Here is a 19,260-nt window from a genome sequence, read left to right on the forward strand (position 1 = left end):
TCCCATCTTTCATTTCCTGTGAAAGTTACTCAAAAGCATCTCTGCAGAGAAAATAAATTAATTGATAGTTTCATATGTAAGCTATTTTTCTAAACTTAGAAAATAAAGGTCAGCATTAGGGGTTGAAGTTACTGGAACCACGTAACAAGATCTCATCCCTTCCCAATCACTTTGCCTCACTATTCGGATGGATGAGATATGCCTTATTGTTACATCCATCCTATTGTGGAACACACACTCTTATTTTTTAACAGATGAAGTTTTGCTCTGCCACCCAGGTTGGAGTGCAGTGCTGTGATCATAGCACACGGCAGCCTCACACTCCTGGGCTCAAGCAGTCCTACCCCTGCCTTAGCTTCCTCAGTAGTTGGGACTACAGCCATGTGTCACTACACCTGGTTATTTTTTTCTACTTTGTTAGAAATAGAAATATTTCTGACCACATTCGATGACATTTTCATAGTCAGGTGCTCCATACCAGAAAGTTCAAGATGATAATAAAATTCAAGATGCATAGGTTGTTTTAAAAAATGCATAGACTGTTAGAACTGGAAGAAACTTTCAAAAGCGTCTCAGTATATGCCTTCCCTTTCCAACTAAAGAAATGGAAGAACTGGGTGTGGTGGTTCATGCTTCGGTCAGGAGACTGAGGCAAGAGGATTACTTGAGCCCAGGAGTTTGAGACCAGCCTGGACAACACAGCAAGACCCTATTTCTAACAAAATAGAAAAAAATAAGCAGGTGTAGTGGCACGTGCCTATAGTCCCAACCACTCAGGAAGCTAAGGCAGGAGGAGGACTGCTTGAGCCCAGGAGTGTGAGGCTGCCGTGAGCTATGATCACACCACTGCACTCCAACCTGGGTGGCAGAGCAAAACTTCATCTCTTAAAAAATAAAAAAGAAAACTAGCCAGGCCTGGTGGCACACACCTGTAGTCCCAGCTACTCGGAAGACTGAGGCAGGAGAATCATTTGAACCTGGGAGGCAGAGGTTGCAGTGAGCCAAGATCGTGCCACTGCACTCCAGCCTGGGCGACAGAGCAAGACTCAGTCTAAAATAAATAAATAAATAAGAAGAAAGAAATGGAGTTGCAGTGAAATCAGATACTCATCCCTCATCACACCGCTAGTTGGCAGCAGTGCCAGATCTAGTGTCCATGTCTCCAGTGTTCATGTTCTTTCCACAGTCCTTGCTGCTTTCAGCATCACTGTAGGCTTTCTAAACACTCACGAAGGGTTGGCTGGAGGCTATTCCTTGGGAGTCAGCCACTCCCATTCCAGAGCTGCCTCTGCTATTCCACTGCATGAATTACAGATGCAAAAGGTTGCTAAAGCTGGAATAAGCAGATGAGTTTTCTTTCTTGCCCCAGTGTCTTACATTCTGTCAACCAGAAAGGTGACTGCGCTTATAGTTTTTAGTTGCTCTCATAGTAAATTATTGTCCTGATTTATCCAAAGTCCATTGCTGCTATGCAATATGCAATCAAGAAGGAACATTCTGGTTTTGAATTATGTGAGCAATTCAGTCATCTGGGCTTGTGTGTAAGAAGTAGATATGGCTAGTCGGCTTGTGTAACTTGGGGCAGCAGCCTACTCACTCGGTTTGGATGCTTCTGTGACAGGAAATCTGGTTGCATCAAACTCCTAACTCCAGCGATGTCCATTCATGTGGGCACTGTTAAAGACTAACAGATGAGCAGTAGGGTGCAGGGGAAAGATAATTCAACTTGACATGATAATTTTCTGCATTAGAACCCTGTCCTGTGCATCACCAGCAGAATGACTTCAGACTTTAGTGCACTTTAGACTTCAGCTGCGATGTTCCAGATCAAGGGGCTCACACCAAAGCTGGACTTGGTTTCTGAGCCTCCTTCTACTCATCTGTAAAATGCTGATCAGATTTGAACTTGCTTTATACATATTGTGTTACTACTTGGCTAACAGTATTTTAAAGACCTCTGTGCTTCAATAATCTGTAAAAAGGCCAGGTGCAGTGGTTCATGCCTGTAATCACGGCACTTTTGGAGGCCGAGGTGGGCAGGTCACCTGAGGTCAGGAGTTTAAGACCAGCCTGGCCACATGGTGAATCCCCGTTTCTACAAAAACTACAAAATTTAGCCAGGCATGGTGGTGCGTACCTGTAATCCCAGCTACTCAGGAGGCTGAGGCAGGAGAATCACTTGAACCTGGGAAGCAGAGGTTGCAGTGAGCTGAAATCGCGCCACTGTACTCCGGCCTGGGCGGCAGAGCGAGACTCTGTATCCAAAACAAAAAAAAAAAGTTTCATCTTTGTCTCTTTGTTTTAACTTATGTAAAATTTCAAACACAGTCAAGAAAGACTAGAATAATTAACTAATATGAAGTCACCAGTTTTTAATATTTTGCTGACATCATTTATCTCTCTCAATACTTTTTCCCCTCTGAGGTATTTTTAAGCACATTTGGGGGCCGGGCGCGGTAGCTCACGCCTGTAATCCCAGCACTTTGGGAGGCGGGGGCGGGAGGATCGCTTGGATCCTGGAACCCAGGAGTTCCAGATCAGTCTCAACAACAATTAGCAATAAAAAATAAATAAAAATCAAAGCACATTTGAGCAAATTGTTTTAAAGATCTCTGTGCTTCAATTTTCTAATCTAGGAAATGACGATTATAATATCGAATTCACAGGTGACAATTATATTGAATATTCAATAAATGTTAGTTATCACTGTTTACAGTGGTACCTTATGTGCACAGCCCCCTCCAGGGCGTAAAAGCACTTTGCAGCGCAGCGCTCCAGGTTCAAGACAGATGTTATTGTTGTTGTTGTTATTATTATTATTATTATTATTATTATTATTATTATTATTATTTTGAGACGGAGTCTCGCTCTGTCGCCCAGGCTGGAGTGCAGTGGCGCGATCTCGGCTCACTGCAACCTCCGCCTCCTGGGTTCAAGCGATTTTCCTGCCTCAGCCTCCCGAGTAGCTGGGATTATAGGCACGCGCCACCGAGTCGGGCTGATTTTTGTATAAGACAGATGTTATTGCCGGGCGCGGTGGCTCAAGCCTGTAATCCCAGCACTTTGGGAGGCCGAGACGGGCGGATCACGAGGTCAGGAGATCGAGACCATCCTGGCTAACACGGTGAAACCCCGTCTCTACTAAAAAATACAAAAACTAGCCGGGCGAAGTGGCGGGCGCCTGTAGTCCCAGCTACTCGGGAGGCTGAGGCAGGAGAATGGCGTGAACCCGGGAGGCGGAGCTTGCAGTGAGCTGAGATCCGGCCACCGCACTCCAGCCTGGGCGACAGAGCCAGACTCAGTCTCAAAAAAAAAAAAAAAAAAAAAAAAAAAAAAAAAAAAAAAAAAAAAAAAGACAGATGTTATTAAAGACAGCGTGGAGAAACCCAAGTCTGCGTTGCTGAGATTGCTGCCGCCCGCCTCAGACCGCACTTCAGATCCGCTGGGTCGGGACTTGGAATGTCCCTTGCAGGCATCCATCGTCCAGTGTGGCAACGGGGGGGGCGGGAACAGGAAGTGGGGATAGGCCCAGTTCCGGGCGCGAGGCGGCCACTGGGAAGAGGAGAGCGCGGCATCTGGAAACTGCAAAGTCAGAGCCGCGATGTTCCGGATTGAGGGCCTCGCGCCGAAGCTGGACCCGGAGGAGATGAAACGGAAGATGCGCGAGGATGTGATCTCCTCCATACGGAACTTTCTCATCTACGTGGCCCTGCTGCGAGTCAGTGAGTGTCTCCCGGGCTGTGACTGTGAGACTAGCGGGGAGCTCACCGGCGTAACTCTAATCATACAGGCCATCGGGGCCCTTGAACTGAGCTGAACGGTAGCGGGGAGCAAGGAGGGTACGCGTTGAGGGCGACGGGCATATGCGCGGTTTGAGGTCAGCGGGTCAGGGTCGGGGCATTGAAGTGCACGTGGTGGCCGGGCGCGCGTGGTTAATCATCCTGGTTCTCCCAGCTTTAAGAATGTTTGAGCTGCCGGGCGCGTTGGCTTACGCCTGTAATCCTACCCAGGACTTTGTGAGGCCGAGGCGGGCGGATCATTTGGGGTCAGGAGTTCGTGGTGGCTGGCTTCTGTAATCCCAGCTCCTCGGGAGACTAAGGTGGGAGGATTGCTTGAACCCAGGAGGCGGAGGTTGCAGTGAGCCGAGATCGCGACACTGCACTCCAGCTTGGGTGACAGAACAAGACTCCATCTCAAAAAAAAAGAATGTTTGATCTGAAAGAGCTTAAGTAATGATCCCTAGAGGAACTCCCTCGTTTTGCAGACAGAGAAAAGGAACCAGAGTAGGGAAGGTCACTCAGCGATTCAGTGAATGATCTTGACCTAAAATCCAGAACTCTTTTTTTTTTTGTTTGTTTTTTTTGTTTTTTTTTTGAGACGGGGTCTTGCTCTGTCACCCAGGCTGGAGTGCAGTGGCCGGATCTCAGCTCACTGCAAGCTCCGCCTCCTGGGTTCACGCCATTCTCCTGCCTCAGCCTCCCGAGTAGCTGGGACTACAGGCGCCCGCCACTTCGCCCGGCTAGTTTTTTGTATTTTTTAGTAGAGACGGGGTTTCACCGGGTTAGCCAGGATGGTCTCGATCTCCTGACCTTGTGATCCGCCCGTCTCGGCCTCCCAAAGTGCTGGGATTACAGGCTTGAGCCACCGCGCCCGGCCGGAACTCTTAACTCAATACCAGGTTTCTTCCCTCTCTTTTCTTTTATTTATTTATTTATTTATTTATTTATTTATTCTCGAGACAGTCTCGCCTGTTGCCCAGGCTGGAGTGCAGTGGCGCAATCTCGGCCCAGTGCATCCTCTGCCTCTAGAGTTCAAGTCATTCTACTACCTCAACCTCCCGAGTAGCTGAGATTATAGGCGTGTGCCACCACGCCCGGCTAATATTTTTTTTTAGTAGAGATGGGTGTTTCACCATGTTGGCCAGGCTGGTCTCGAACTCTTGACCTCAGGTGATCCGCCTGCCTGGGCCTCCCAAAGTGCTGGGATTACAGGCGTGAACCAGCGGCCAGGTTCCTTCCCATTCAAAAGTGCTGACCTTTGAAATCCAAAAAGTTTTGCTTCATTTCTGTTTCTTTGTATAGAGGGTGAAGTAAATGATTACTTTTTTGGAAGAAATGGGAAAAAAGAATATGAATCTATAGGATTAATGCAAATATTTGAGGGTTTTTTTTTTCTGTATTTTACAATTGACAGGAAGTTACTCCCATTATATAGTCTTGACAGTGGACCTTTGAGGGAGGCAGGGCCTAAGATTCTTTATATCATTTTACATATGAAAACTTGATTTTCAGAGGGGACTTAGCAAGGAAGGACGGTATCAGAGTTATAGGAACACTGAACATAAGAACTGGAAGCAGCTTTATGATCAGTTCTCGAATGCCCTGCCTTCTCATTCTCAATTCAGTATGCTTTCCATTGTTCCTTGCTGTATATTATTGGCCAGCCAGTCTGGATGGAGTGGCAGGGATGGTTCAAATAAATGAAGGCCATACCAAGGTCATCCTATTGAAGGCTCATGTTGGGCCTAGGCCGAGATCTCCCTTATTGTGTGTCTCTTTCACTGTCTGTGGTATTACTCTGCTTTCACAGGAGATCAAGTCTTGGGGAACAGAAACACCCATGTCATCCTACTTCAACAGCTTCTTGCAACTCCCAAATTTACTTATTTCCTGCCTCCTGCCTTTTTCATTGATCTAGCTGCCAGTAAAATATTTGCTGCTTCTCAGTGATCTTTGTATTTGATATGAATTGTTTATTTTCACTTTTAAGTTGAAATATAATTTGTACATTATACAATATACCCATTTAAAGTGTACAATTTAGTGGTTTTTAGCAAAGTCAGTTGTGCAGCCATCACAATTTGACAATATTTTCTTTCCCCCTAGAAGAAACACCATATGCGTTCATTGTTACCCCATTTTCCCTTTTCTACAGCCTTTCACAGCTACTAATCTACTTTTTCTCTATGGATTTGTCTATTCTGGATTTTTTTTTTTTTTTTTTGAGACAGGGTCTTGCTCTGTTGCCCAAGCTAGAGGGCAGAGGTGGAGGCTGTGGTGATCGTGACTCACAGCAACCTCAACCTCCTGGGCTCAAGTGATCCAACTACTTTCAGCCTCCTGAGTAACTAAAACTGCAGGCACACGCCAGCACGCCCTGCTAATTTTTGTAGACACGAGGTTTCATTTTGTTGCCCAGGTCGGTCTCGAACTACTGGGCTCTATCAATCCTTCTCATTTCCACCTTCCAGTGTGTTGGGATTACAGGTGTGGGCCACCACACCTGGCCCTGGATATTTCATTTAAATGAAATTGTCAAATGCATGGCCTTTTGTGTCTGGCTTATTTCACTTAGCATAAGGTTTTCAAGATTCATCCATGTTGTAGCATGTGTCAGAACTTCATTTTGATGGCTAAATAAGTTTCCATTGGAAGGATATATCACATTTTGCTTATCCATTGATTATTTCACGGATTTTTTTCTGTCGTTAAGAATTAGTAGAAAAGGTTGGATATACTGCTGACTTTATCAGCTTCTGACAGATCTCAGTGTCGTCAGTTTAATATTAACAAATTGAGCTGAGTGCAGCGGCTCAATGCCTGTAATTTCAGCACTTTGCGGGGCTGAGGAGGGCAGGTTGCTTGAGCTCAGGAGTTCAAGACCAGCCTTGGCAACATGGCAACCCCGTCTTTTAAAAAAATACAAAAATTAGCCAGGCATGGTGGCATGTGCCTATAGTCCCAACTACTCGGGGGACTGAAAAAAAAAAATAATAACAAAGTGTTCTATTTGTATGAGTATTGAGAAAGAAGGTGATTTGAGTAACTTTTTTGGTCACAACACTTTTACACCGAACAGTAATATCACTTCTTTAGATCTATATGTTGACACTTACTTTTCTAGACATTTCTATGTACATGATCTTATTAGACCCTCTTAATGACTGAGGTAGGACTGTATCAGATGTGATTAGAGTATGTAAGTGATACAGAGCTAATCAGTAAGAGACCCAAAATATATTTTCCTCCTTTTTTCTCTAGCAGTGTCCAGCTCTTCTGGTTCTCTAGTCCAGTGTTTTCCCATAACTTCTGCCTTTCAAATGAGTTTTTAAAGGTGAAAAATACCCATTTGTTTCCTCTAGAGTTCCTTTTACAGTTAAAATAAATCGCCAGAGTAAAGGATTGCCATTTGAAAAAGAATTGGATTTATACTTTATCATCCTAAGGGGCAGCCTATCTGGAGAAAAGGTTTTACATAGTATAAGAATGAAATTTACAGTAATAGCTGAATGACAGTAGAATGGGCTGCTGTGGAAGGCAATGAGTCCCTTTTGCTGGGTTGTACAGGCAGATGCTTGACCATCACTTGGAGTTATTTTCAAAAACATGTTGAATAAACCTATAAGGTTTCCTTCCCCAGTCTTATAATTCTATAATGTAGCCTATGGACTAATAGATTTGAAAACTAATTTTAGATTTATTTTTCTTTCAGCTCCATTTATCTTAAAGAAATTGGACAGCATATGAAGACTGGACATCTCATATGAATGCACGATATGAAGAGCCTGGTTACAGTTTCGACTCCTCTCTGCAAGTGAATAGGCCCAGAAAGGTGTAAGAGACTCTTTGAATGGACATAAAGTTCTGCTTGTTAAGAACAAGTTTGGCTCTGGTAACTGACGTTCAAAGCTAAAATTTAAAACTATTTGGGAAGTATGAAACGATGTCTCATGATCTGGTGTACCCTTATCCCTGTGACATTTCGCCTCTGACAATACTGGTATAATTGTAAATAATGTCAAACTCCATTTTCTAGCAAGTGTTGAGGGAGCTGTGTCTGAAATGGCACTGTCTTGTCAGTCATTTCTGTTTACCTTTTCTGCCCAGAGTATATTTGTGAAGAGTCTCTTAATAGTTATGTTTCGTGGAAATCAGCATATAACCACAACGACTTTTAAGCACAGGATCATTAGTCTATGTTTTTAATAAACATATCAATTAAGAAAAATTGGGTTTCTATTTTTCTTATCCTACTTTTTGCTGCAATCACTAGTGAGACTATTATAATATTGAGATTATTGCAAGCTTCAGTAAGTTCGTCTTATTTTGGACTAGAGAATTTGCCAATCCTGATGAAGCGTCATTGTGTTTTATTGCCAGGCAGTCTTAATGAAAGGTAGCATTACTGCTTGATGCTGAGTATATGAAATATTAGTACTACCAAAGGAAAAAAGTACTATATTTTTAAGCCAAATAGTTCTCCAAGTTTGTTGTGTCGGTGGGGGGATAGTCCTTAACCTTCTCCCCAGGAGCAACTACATACACCTTTTTTTAGCTGATTTTATTGGTATTTACCTTTTTGTCTCTAAATAATGTGATGGTCATGATTGGGATTTAGGTGTCTTTCCTCTCTTTAGCTCCATCACTCACATATCTTGTCATCTCTTCCTTTCAAAGGATAACTGTGGGGAAAAGAAAGAGAGATCAGACTGTTACTGTGTCTATATAGACAGAAGTAGACATAAGAGACTCCCTTTTGTTCTGTATTTGAGATGCTGTTAATCTGTGACCCTACCCCCAACCTTGTCCTTGCAAGAGACTTGTGCTGTGGTGACTCAAGGTTTAAAGGATTTTGGGCTGTGCAGGGTGTGCTTTGTTAAAAAGGTGCCTGAAGGCAGCTTGCTGGTTAAAAGTCATCACCATTCTCTTAATCTCAAGTACCCAGGGACACTTACACTGCCAAAGGAAGGTCGCAGGGACCTCTGCCTAGGAAAGCTAGGTATTGTCCAAGGTTTCTCCCCATGTGATAGTCTGAAATAAGGCCTCGTGGGAAGGGAAAGACCTGATTGTCCCCCAGCCTGACACCTGTGAAGGGTCTGTGCTGAGGAGGACTAGTGTAAGAGGAAAGAAGGCCTCTTGGCAATTGAGATAGAGAAAAGCATCTGTCTCCTGCAGGTCCCTGGGCAATGGAACATCTCAGTGTAAAACCGATTGTATGTTCTGTTTACTGAGAAAGGAGAAAACCGCCTTAGGGCGAAAGGTGGGACTTGCTAGTGCAATGCTGCTCTTTGTGCACTAAAAAAGATTTATGGAGATGTTTACATATGCATATCAAGTCACAGCACTTTTCCTTAAACTTCAGTCACAGAGATCTTTATTCATATGTCTTACTGCTGACCTTCTCCCTACGATGATCCTATTATCCTGCCACTTCCCTTTTTCTCAGATGGTAAAGATAATGATCAATAAATACTGAGGGAACTCAGAGACCGGGCAGGCATGGGTCCTCTGTATGCTGAGCGCCGGTCCCCTGGGCCCACTTTTTCTTTCTCTATACTTTGTCTCTGAGTCTCATTTCTTTTCTCAAGTCTCTCGTTCCACCTAAGGAGAAACGCCCACAGGTGTGGAGGCGCAGGCCACCCCTTCAGATAACATAGTGTGATTTGAGTAGGTCAGTATCATTAGGAATGATTCTGAGTATAGTGCCTGGTTTTCTTTTGCTGTATATCCTTTTGGTTTTTTTCTAGACTTGGTTTTTCTATGGAATCTCCACTAAATCAACTAAACTTTTTGCCATTTATCTAAATCATTCACAGCAATCAGCTTTATTAGGTACTCTGTTTCATTTTCCTGAGTAAGCCTTTCCTGGAGTCTTCTGACCTGCCCCTGACTGGACTGATAGCCTTCTATGCCTGATGTGTGGCTGTATTCTGGGAACTCCCTTCACTATTGTCCGGGAATTCTTTTTCTTCTCTCTTATTGTATCTCATGTTTTCTGTTACCTAGTGTCTTGGTTTACTCCATTGTTTGATGGAGCATTTTTTTCTCTAGCAGTGTCTTCCTGAGAAAGGTGACATGGGAGGTGAATGACCTTGCTGGTCTAAAAATGTCTCTATTTTTTTTTTTGACACAGAGTCTTGATCTGTCAACCAGGCTGGAGTACAGTGGCGTGATCTTGGCTCACTGCAACCTCCACCTCCCAGGTCTGTTCAAACGATTTTCCTGTCTCAGCCTCCCAAGTAGCTGGGATTACAGGCACGTGCCACCACACCTGGCTAATTTTTGTATTTTTAGTAGAGACAGGGTTTTGCCATGTTGGCTAGGCTAGTCTCGAATTCCTGACCTCAGGTAATCTGCCCACCTCAGCCTCCCAAAGTGCTGAGATTACAGGTTTGAGCCACCATGCCTGGCCTTAAAAATGTCTTTATTCTATAGTTTGCTGAATATAGGGTTCTAGATGAGCAATCATTTTCCTTGAGAATTTTAAAGCAAAACGTCTAGCTTTCAGTGTTACTGCTGAGAAATCTGAAATCATTCTGATTCCTGATTTTTTTGTGGGACTAAATTTTTCGTCCTGAGAAACAAGGATCTTTGTTCCTAGTATGCTTGTGTTCCATGATGACATCGCTTAGTGTGTGTTTATTTTAATTCACTGTGGTGGGCACTTGGTGAACCTATTTAAACTTGAGACTTGTATCTTTTAGTTCTCAAATTTTGTAGGTTTTAAAATAATTTTATTATTTTTTATGGGTACGTAAGTATATATTTATGGGGTGTATGAGATATTTTGATACAGGCATACAATGCATAATAATCACATCAGGATAAAGGGATTATCTGTCACCTCATTTATAATTTCTTTGTATTACAAACATTCCAGTTATACTTTTAGATATTTTTAGATATACAGTAATTATTGACTGTAATCACCCATTATGCTATCAAATACTAGAACTTATTCATTACATCTAACTATATTTTTGCACCCATTAGCCATCCGTGTTCCTCTTCTAACCTTTCCCAGCCTCTAGTAACCATCATTCTACTCTGTCTCCATGAGTTGAGTACCTCCCACCAATGAATGCTTGTAGGTTTTTATTGATTTCCTCTCCTTCTTTTTCCTTCTGCTCTCTTTTTAGAATGATAGTACTTTTAATGTTTTCTTTTTCCTTTATAGTCTATTTTATCTATAATTACTTTTCTTTTTTTGTTTGTTTGTTTCATATTAGATGCTTCCGTTGGTTGTCTGCTCACATTAAAAAATTGGGAACCAACATGGATTAAAGGCTCGGAGTAGAGCTTGTTGATGTTGAACTTTGCCAAAGGGCCATCTATTGGGCCATTTTTGTTGAGAAAACTTTTTGTGTCTGTATCTTTAGTTATTCCCTATTGAGCTGGTCATTCCTCAGAGAACAAAGACTCTTCCAATCTCCCAAGTGCTGAATGAGGCCGTGCCAATGTTCTGGGATTCAAAGGAATGGGGCTGTGGTGAGGCTCAGGAGAGAGAGGTGTGCGTATGTGTTTCAGTATCCAGTATGCATTTGCTCACTGTGTCTCTCTTTTGAGTATAATAACTCTGCCCAAACTACTTGGCATCCCGTAATCTAGAGACCTTCTATTTTACCCTTTTCAGAAAATAAACTTTTTATTTTTTGGAGACAGAGTTTTGCTCCAGGCTGGAGTGCAGTGCATGATCTCGGCTCACTGCAACCTCTGCCTCCCTGACTCAAATGATTCTTGTGCCTTAGCCACCTGAGTAGCTGGGATTACAGGCGCACACCACCATGCCTGGCTAATTTTTGTATTTTTAATAGAGACCATGTTTCATCATGTTGGCCAGGCTGGTCTCGAACTGCTGGCCTTAGGTGATCTGCCCATCTCAGCTTCCCAAAGTGCTGGGATTACAGGCGTGAGCCACCGCGCCCGGCTGAATCTCATTTTCTTTAACGATAAAAGTAGGATAATAGAAATCTCTACTTCAAAGTGTCATAAGGATTAAGTGAAAAAAATGCAAGTAGAGCAGTTGGCACAATTGCTTGACATTTGGTAAATGTTATTAATGGCTAGTCTTTGGTATAAGGCATTTAGAAGTGATTTGTGCTGGCATTCATGGCATAGATAGATCTCATTGTTGTTTACAGATGCTCTGAGATAGCATACTCATCCTCTAATTGTGTACAAACTTCAAACTTACCAAACACTTAAGTTCATTATCTAAAAATAGCCTTAACCAATCAATATTAAAGCCATTTTACAAATGGAGAGGTTGAGACTGGAAGTTTCAGTGGCCAATGAGTAACAGCTGGCCAAGGCTTAGGGGACTTTTTTTTTTTCATTAAAAAAAATTATTTCTAGTCAGTCTGTGCTTATCCAGGGGACTTTTAATGTTTATTTATTCCTTGTACCCCATCTTTACGTGCTTTTCTTGGAGGAAAATAGTGTAATTGTTACCCTGGATTCCAGTGTATGTTCAGGCTGGAGTAAGAGAAGATGTGATGGTTGAGTTTTTATGGCCAACTTTTTAACATTTAGGCCATCAACTCCACAGAGGGGTTCAATACTTGGAATAAACAGTTCTGAAATACTATAGTAAGAAACAGTTGGAGAGATATATACAGTTTGTTTGAATATGTAATGTGAAATAAGAAAGAACCATAGCAAATCTGAATTTGGTAAACTCTTGAAAGGGTTGCATTGAAAGAAATGGGGATAATGAAAAATGTTTATTCTCCACAAACAGGTTACCAGCTTAGTAGGAATGTTGCTCCTAAATTAAGGTAGTGTTCTTCCTGCTGTCAGTGCAACATTAAAAAAAAACCAAAAACTGCTTTATCATTGCTCTTTATAGTTCTTCTGTGAAGTAAGTTAGCATTACAATTAACAATGTGTTCAGCAGTTCACAGGCTGGAAAATTTGGGCCTACATTTGGAATGAAGAACAAGTACAGGAATCAGGACTTCTTTTTCTCTTCCCCCTCTTTGCTTGAGCTAAGCTTGTCTCTTATAAGATCCAGGCACCAGTCTTTTTACTCTATTTTGCTTTTATAGCTTGATCGTGTCATAAATTCTGTATGTAGCTGTCGTCAAGCCGCTAAAGCAGGGGTTGGCAAGCTTTCTGTTTGGGTCAAATGGTAAATATTTTAGGCTTTGCGGGCTCTTATGATCTCTTAACTCTGCCAACTGCGGTTGGTAGTATGAAAGCAGCCACGGGCAATATGTAAATGCGTGGGTGTGGCTGTGTCCCAGTAAAACTTTATTTACAGAAAAGATGGCTGACCAGATTTGTCCTACAGGACATCTAAAGTAAAGAGCACAATTTGGCTAAGTGTGAAATGGTCACCAAATCACTGTTTTATTACTTTAAAGATTTCATTCTATCGTAGATCAAAGCGCTGAGATTACAAATTCATTCATCAGCGTTATTGCGTTCCTGCTATGTGCCAGGCACTGTGCTAAGAGTTGAGGATATGGATGGGCAGGGGGACTGCCTTTTTGAGGTCTATAATATGCCATAAGATGCCATGTGAGTAAATATCTCAAAGACCTGAAAACCTTGCTGGAGGCTCAGAGAGAATTTCCCTGAAAACATGACATTTAAAGGAACCTGAAGGGTTAAGTTCAGGTTATCTAGGGGGAATAGGTAAAGGGAGAGTCAGGCAAAGATCATGAGTCAGGCAAAGATCCCCAAGGTGGGGAGTTCAGAATTGTCCACTTAAAACAATATTGGATGCAATATGGGTACTGTATTAGAAGGAGAGGTCAGAGGGGTAAATGAGCAGCTCAGCGTTTATTTAGATATGTGTAGTGAGGAAAGAAAGGCATCAAAGAAGACTACAGGAATGCACTACCACGCCCGGCTAATTTTTTGTATTTTTAGTAGAGACGGGGTTTCAATATTTAAGCAATATTTAAGCAGCGGGGTTGATGGTGCCATTTGCTGAAGTAAGGAACAAGTTTCAAGGGGAAAATAATGGGTTCAATTTTGAGCCTGGGAGGCAGTAGGGAGGACTTCCTTAGGAAGAGACACATAAAGTAAGGTTTGGGTGAATAGGAATTGGCCAGATAGAGTGGGGAGTCTTTGAAAAAGTGTTAAAGCAGATGTATTTGAGGAAGAAAGACTAGTGTGAAGTGTGTTGTGCACAGTGCAAGAAAGCCTCAGTCCTTCCAGAAACTCCTGTTATTTATTGTGTTTTCATACTTGAGTCTTAAGAGATTCCATTCTGACATCTGCTGGCTATTTTATATACTGCAGTTCCAAATTCCACTACACAAGAACAACCTTTAATAACGTATTTCTTGAAATTTGTCATAATAAATTTGAGAGAAAACACAAGACCTTTTCCTTACTCCATGTTATGGACATTACCCAGGAGACAGTGAACAGTTGTTACTTACGTGCTACTTGTGTGTGCTCAGTATTACAGATATGCATATGTGGTGCCAGTTGCCTACTTTAGTATAAGTACACAAAACGTAGAAATCACATATATAAAAGTTGAATGTACTTGTTACTGAGATGTAAAACATTACAAAATCATTTATGCACTTTGTCTTTTAAACATATGAAATATTTTCAGAGTTAGGAAATGTGTTCTTAAATTGTTTCTTTCCTTCAGAAATACAACATAGCTGGTTTTAGTCCAACAGTCATTATAAGGCTAAAAAGATCTACTTTAAGCATGTCTAATAGTTTTTCATCTTTTTCTCAGTCATGTTAGTAATAGAGTTGACCCTCGAACAACACAGATGTGAAGTGCACAGGTCCACTTACATGCAGATTTTTTTCAATAAATACATTGAAAAATTGGAGATTTGCAATAATTTGGAAAAAAAAAGCACACATATGTAGCCTAGAAATATTGAAAAAAATTAAGAAAAAGTATGCCATGAATGCATAAAAATATGTAGATCACAGTCTATTACTGCCATAAAATGCATACATCTATTATAAAAAATGAAGATTTATCAAAACTTACGTACACAAACAGACCATATGTAGCATGATTTGAGGTCAAGAGAAAGATGCAGTATTAAATCATAACTGCATAAAATTTTCTTTTGTAATAGTGTACTACAGTAAATCCATAGCCACCTCTTGTTGCCACTGCAGGGAGCTCAAGTGTTGTAGGTGTCCACTTAAAATGCCATGTGACACTCATCTCTGCATGAGCAGTTCCTCTCTCCAGTATATTGCGAATCAAAGTAAAAGTGATCCTTCTCTGTTCTTGCGTATTTTTTGTGTTTAATGCCATACCATAAAACCTTTAATAACTCCATGAGATCCATACAGAGTGCAACTAGTGATGCTGGAAGTGCTCTCAGGAAGCAGAGAAAAGTCATTACATTACAGGAAAAAGTTGAATTCTTGATATGTACTATAAATTGAGGTCTGTAGCAGTAGTTGCTCCGATTTCAGACAAGACTAATCTTGTAAACAGACAACCTAAACTTACAATCTAAATAAATACAGTATAGTACTGTCAGTGCTTTTTCTCTTTGTAATTTTAACATTTTCTCTAGCTTACTGTGTTGTAAGAATACAGTATTTAATAGATAGTGATACAAAATATGTGTTAATCTATTTTTTATGTTATTGGTAAGGTTTCTGTAAGTTTTCGGGGAGTCAAAGTTACATGCAGATTTGTGACTGTGCAGGTGTCGGGGCCCCTAACTCCCACGTTTGTTCAAGTGCAGTGTATTTTCATTTCTACTTAAGTCTACAGAGGCCAAAAATGCAAAAAAGAAAGAAACTATTAGATAAACAGATGTACAAAGATACTACTGCAATTGAAACTAAATGTTCCACAGGCAGCTGCCTCACCATACAGTCACTTGAAATGTTCACTAATCAGATTACATATCCAAGTATAAATTCGGTGAACAAAATGATTTAGGGATATCAATATGTAACGTAGAAATTGTGGGTTGTTGACAAGTAGAGATCTGTCTACATGGAAAGAACACTAGAATTAGGATTTCAAAGTCCTAGATTATAGTTTCAGCTCTGCTATTTTTTATGTGACTGTGTGAGTCAGATTTTTTAGTTGCAAACACCAAAAAAATTTTGACAGAAAAAGAAAAGTATTTTATTAAAAGGATAATAGGGAGTTCAGCATCACCAGGAGGCCTAAAGAATCAGGCTTGGAGAGTAGGCAACTGGAACATCACCCTTTGTTCCTTGGTCATACTCCACAGAGCTAGGGCAGTGAGGACACCATTTCTGCTGGACATTAGGTGCCACCGCTTACTTTGCCAAAGCCACATGCACAGAACCCTGGATCATGGCCACCAGTGTTGCTCTAAGAACTTGCCGCACTTGCCATGGTCCCAGAGAAAATTGTTCCAGAGACTTTACTGTGTCTCTAGTTGCTAATTCAAAATCGAGAGTAATTTGTAGCATTATAGGATCACAAGGAGAAGCAGATAAAATATGCGGAATTTCCACTTCTATAGTGAAAGGCACGTTCTGCTTCCCAGCAAACTCATAAACAAGGAATTCCCAAGTGTAGGAAAGGACCTCAGATCCTGGGCAGCCAAAAAGCATGGCATGTCCACTATGTTGACCATGGACACCACTCTGTGTGAGCCCTACTTTTTCTGGAAAGCAGAGTAATTAAAGCTCCCATGGTTGAGGAGATTGTGTGTGTTCATTTACTCATTTGCCAGTAAACACCAACCAGGTGCCAGGGATGAGTAAGTTTCCTCTTGAGTCTAATGGTAGGACAGAGGCATGCAGAAATGAGATGAGGGCAGAAAGAAGAGAAGGCTCAACTGTAGTTTATGAATGATGTTCTTATATTTAAGTAGTTATATTTTTGGCCAGGCGCGTTGGCTTACACCTGTAATCCCAGCACTTTGGGAGGCCGAGGCAGGTGTATCACCTGAGGTCAGGAGTTTGAGACCAGCCTAACCAATATGGTGAAACCCCATCTCTACTAAAAATGCAAAAGCCTGTAGTCCCAGCTACTCGGGAGGCTGAGACAGAAGAATTGCTTGAACCCAGGAGGCGGAGGTTGCCGTGAGCTGAGATCAAGCCACTGCTCTCCAGCCTGGGCAACAGAGTGAGACTCCGTCTCATTTAAAAAAAAAAAAAAAAAAAAAAAAAAAAAAAGGCCGGGTGCTGTGGCTTATGCCTGTAATCCCAGCACTTTGGGAGGCCGAGGCGAGTGGATCACGAGGTCAGGAGATTGAGACCATCCTGGCTAACATGGTGAAACCCCGTCTCTACTAAAAAATTACAAAAAATTAGCCGGGCATAGTGGGGAGTGCCTGTAGTCCCAGCTACTCGGGAGGCTGAGGCAGGAGAGTGGTGTGAACTTGGGAGGCAGAGCTTGCAGTGAGCCAAGATCAACGCCACTGCACCTCCAGTCTGGGCGGCAGAGTGAGACTCCATCTAAAAAAAAAAATCCCTGGCCAGGTGCGGTGACTCACACCTATAATCCCAGAGCTTTGGGAGGCTGAGGCAGGCGAATCACCTGAGGTCAGGAGTTCAAGACCAGCCTGGCCAACATGGTGAAACCCCGTCTCTACTAAAAATACAAAAATTAGCTGGGCCTAGTGGCTGGTGCCTGTAATACCAGCTACTTGGGAGGCTAAAGCAGGAGAATCGCTTGAACCTGGGAGGCAGAGGTTGCGGTGAGCCAGGATTGCGCCATTGCACTCCAGTCTGGGGGACAAGAGCAAAACCCCATCTCAAAACAAACAAAAAAAATTCCCATGTGGCATGTGATGCTTGCACCACTAATAAGGAGGACATATTGCTCTTGTAGGACGCTGCTGTAGCACTTTGAAAGTCAGCTGTTTTATAGAAACACCAAAATGATAATGTTAACTGGCACAAATCCAGAAACTCAAGCTTTTGATTGTTTATTGACCATCATATCTGAACTGCCAGTTTCATGGAGTAGGATACTTTTCAAAGGATTAAATATGGCATAGCTATTCCAGTCAGCAAGGTATATCATCAGGCTCATTGCAGTGTGAGACTACCCCTGTGGTCTTTCTACTCTACCTAGCTACTGCACAACTTTGTGTCCTAAAATAAATTGTTGGCTTTAGGTTTTAGTGTTTGGTTTTCCCATTTATAAAAGAGAACACTACATGGTAACTTAGACCTCACCTAGAATCATACCACATTCATCATATGGTAATAATAGATGGAATACATTTTTATGGAATATATTCTATAGAACCAGGGACTGAAAAAGGTCAGTAGGACCACGGGGTCAGTTATTTCAGTCCACAATTTGGTGTAATAATTTCTTTTTCATAGTATTCTTGGTAAATTATGTTTCTGTAGCTGATATTCTCTCGTAAATTCCAGAGGTCTATATCCAACTGCTTTTTTTTTTTTTTTTTTTTCCCCCAAGAGACAGGGTGTTGCTTTGTTGCCCAGGTTGGTCTCAAACTCCTGAGTTCAAGTGATCCTCCTGCCTCCTGCCTCAGCCTCCAGAGTAGCTGGGATTACCTGTGAACTGCTTTTTTTTTTTTTTTTTTTTTTTTTTTTGAGACAGAGTCTCACTCTGTCGCCCAGGCTGGAATACAGTGGCGCACAATCTTGGCTCACTGCAACCAACCAACTCCCAGGTTTAAGCGATTCTCCTGCCTCAGCCTCCTGAGTAGCTGGGATTATAGGCACACGCCACCACACCCAGCTAATTTTTGTGTTTTTAGTAGAGACAGGGTTTCACCATGTTGGTCAGGCTGGTCGCAAACTCCTGATCTCATGATTCATCCGCCTCAACCTCCCAAAGTGCTTGGATTACAGGTGTGAGCCACCACGTCCGGCCGTGAGCTGCTTTTTAAATCACTCCACTTGGATGACACACAGGCATCTCAAAATTATTTTTAATTGATAATTATATATATTTATGGGGTGCATGTGATATTTGACTCATGCATACAATGTGTAATGATCAAATCAGGGTATTTAGGATATCCATCTCAAAAATGTATCATTTATTTGTATTGGAAACATTTAAATCTTTTAGCTATTTTGAAATATACAATAAATTATTGTTAACTATAGTCACAGTCACACAACTGTGCTATCGAATGCTAAAATTTATTCCTTCTTTCCACTTCTGTACCCATTAACCAACCTCTCTCTATCCCCTTCCCCTCCCAGCCTCTCTGGTAACTGTCATTCTACTTGCCAACTCCATGAGATCAACTTTTTAGCTCCCACGTATGAGTGACAACATTCAATATTTGTCTTTCTATGCATGGCTTATTTCACTTTACCTAATGACGTCTAGTTCCATCTGTGTTGCTGCAAATGACAGGCTGAATAGTATTCTGTTGTGTATATATGCCACATTCTTTTTATCCATTCATCTGTTGATGAATACTTAGGTTGCTTCCATATCTTGGCTATTGTGAATAGTGCTACAATAAACACGGGGATCCAGGCATACCTTTGATATACTGATTTACATTCTGGATAAATATCCAGCAGTGGGACTGCTGGATCATATGACAGT

The 19,260-nt window shown here is 41.8% G+C and overlaps 2 protein-coding genes across 2 annotated transcripts in view; both read left to right on the forward strand.

Annotated features, from left to right (window-relative positions):
- Positions 1-3,583: 3,583 nt before the first annotated feature.
- On the forward strand, positions 3,584-8,007 carry TOMM5 (translocase of outer mitochondrial membrane 5). Its single transcript, XM_025359706.1, is given in 3 exon segments — positions 3,584-3,785; positions 3,788-3,820; positions 7,492-8,007. Coding segments are annotated over 3 exon segments (252 nt in total). The 5' UTR covers positions 3,584-3,601; the 3' UTR covers positions 7,527-8,007.
- FBXO10 (F-box protein 10) overlaps positions 7,550-19,260 on the forward strand; it is an 82,270-nt gene continuing 70,559 nt past the window's right edge. Inside the window, exon 1 of the mRNA XM_025359704.1 lies at positions 7,550-7,671. Within this exon, the coding sequence (XP_025215489.1) occupies positions 7,630-7,671 (42 nt within the window). The 5' untranslated portion in view covers positions 7,550-7,629. The remainder of the gene's footprint in view (positions 7,672-19,260) is intronic.

The sequence above is a fragment of the Theropithecus gelada genome, chromosome 15 (genome assembly GCF_003255815.1).
Source record: "Theropithecus gelada isolate Dixy chromosome 15, Tgel_1.0, whole genome shotgun sequence".
In the NCBI taxonomy this organism is placed as follows: Eukaryota; Metazoa; Chordata; class Mammalia; order Primates; family Cercopithecidae; genus Theropithecus; species Theropithecus gelada.